General features: G+C 58.2%; 1 protein-coding gene across 1 annotated transcript in view; it reads left to right on the top strand.

The window, feature by feature from the left end:
• The window catches only part of EAH_00060910 (hypothetical protein, conserved), a gene marked incomplete at both ends in the record, with an annotated part of 5,611 nt that overhangs the window by 3,666 nt on the left and 854 nt on the right, over positions 1–1,091 (top strand). Inside the window, 3 exons of the mRNA XM_013397049.1 lie at positions 6–285; positions 499–688; positions 919–1,039. Coding sequence (XP_013252503.1) covers positions 6–285; positions 499–688; positions 919–1,039 — 591 coding nt within the window. The remainder of the gene's footprint in view (positions 1–5; positions 286–498; positions 689–918; positions 1,040–1,091) is intronic.

Genomic DNA, 1,091 nt, shown 5'->3' with positions numbered 1-1,091 from the left:
AGCAGCAGCAGCAGCAGCAGCAGCAGCAGCAGCAGGAAGACGATAAGGAAGCACAAGCACTTGAGAGTCTCCTTCTTTGCTGCGAATTCGTGCGGGGTAAAGCCATCTGTCTCCTCGGCAGTGCAGCAGATCCAAGCACCGGCAGAGCTGCTGCAGCAGCTGCAGCAGCAGCAGGACGGGGTGCTGCTGCTGCAGCAGCAGCAGCAGATCCTGTCGAAGTGCTGTCGAGGCTGCTGCAGCAGCACCACTTTCCAAGGGTTGCGATCCTCAGTGAAGGATTTGAAGGTAGGATAAACTCTACAGACACCCCGCTTGCTGCTGCTGCTGCTGCTGCTGCAGTGACACGTGCTGCTGCTGCTACAACAGCAGCAGCAGCAGGCCGGTCTTACTGAGAAGTGTACGAAGAGCGACAGCCGCAGTCTGCCCTCCCAGCACCCGTTTCTGCTGTTGCTACTACTGCTACTGCTGCTACTGCTGCTGCTGCTGCTGCTGCTGCAGGTCTGTGCCGGGTGTTCGAGGCTAAGCGTCTATCTGTTCACTTGTTAGCTGAGGATCGGAGAATAGAGGAGGGAAAGAGAGCAGCAAATGCAGCCTCTGCGATTCGCTGCTGGAGAGACAAGGCTAAGGAAGCAGCAGCAAAACTCTTGTCTTCGTCTGCTGAGCACAGACACCAACTCAGCTCTACTCTGTAAGGCATCCAAGCTGCTGCTGCTGCTGCTGCTGCTGCTTGTGCTGCTGCTGTCGCTCGCAGTTGCTGTGGTTGTTGTTGCTGCTGCTGCTGCTGCTGCTTCTGAAGCTTCGTTGAGCGGATGTTGCCGCTGCAACCGCCGTCTTCTTTTCCTCAATGCAAACTGACATCTTGCTGCTGTTGCTGCTGCTGCTTCTGTTGCTGCTGCTGCTGTTGCTGCTGCTGCGCAGGCAAGCAGCAATGCAGACCACCCGCGGCGTCTCGCGTGACTTTGGAAGCAGCATCCGGGGTGCCTTCAACACTGCAGCAGCAGCAGCAGCAGCAGCAGCAGCAGGGAGCTCCAAGGGCAAAGTACCCGAGCCTGCATTCGGCCCCGACGGGCGTCCCACCGAGCAGTACCAGC

Source organism: Eimeria acervulina, genomic scaffold (assembly GCF_000499425.1).
Source record: "Eimeria acervulina Houghton genomic scaffold, Eah_scaff1546, whole genome shotgun sequence".
Lineage (NCBI taxonomy): Eukaryota > Apicomplexa > Conoidasida > Eucoccidiorida > Eimeriidae > Eimeria > Eimeria acervulina.
The sequence above is the reverse complement of the archived record's forward strand: the minus strand, read 5'-3'. Positions and strand labels throughout refer to the sequence as shown.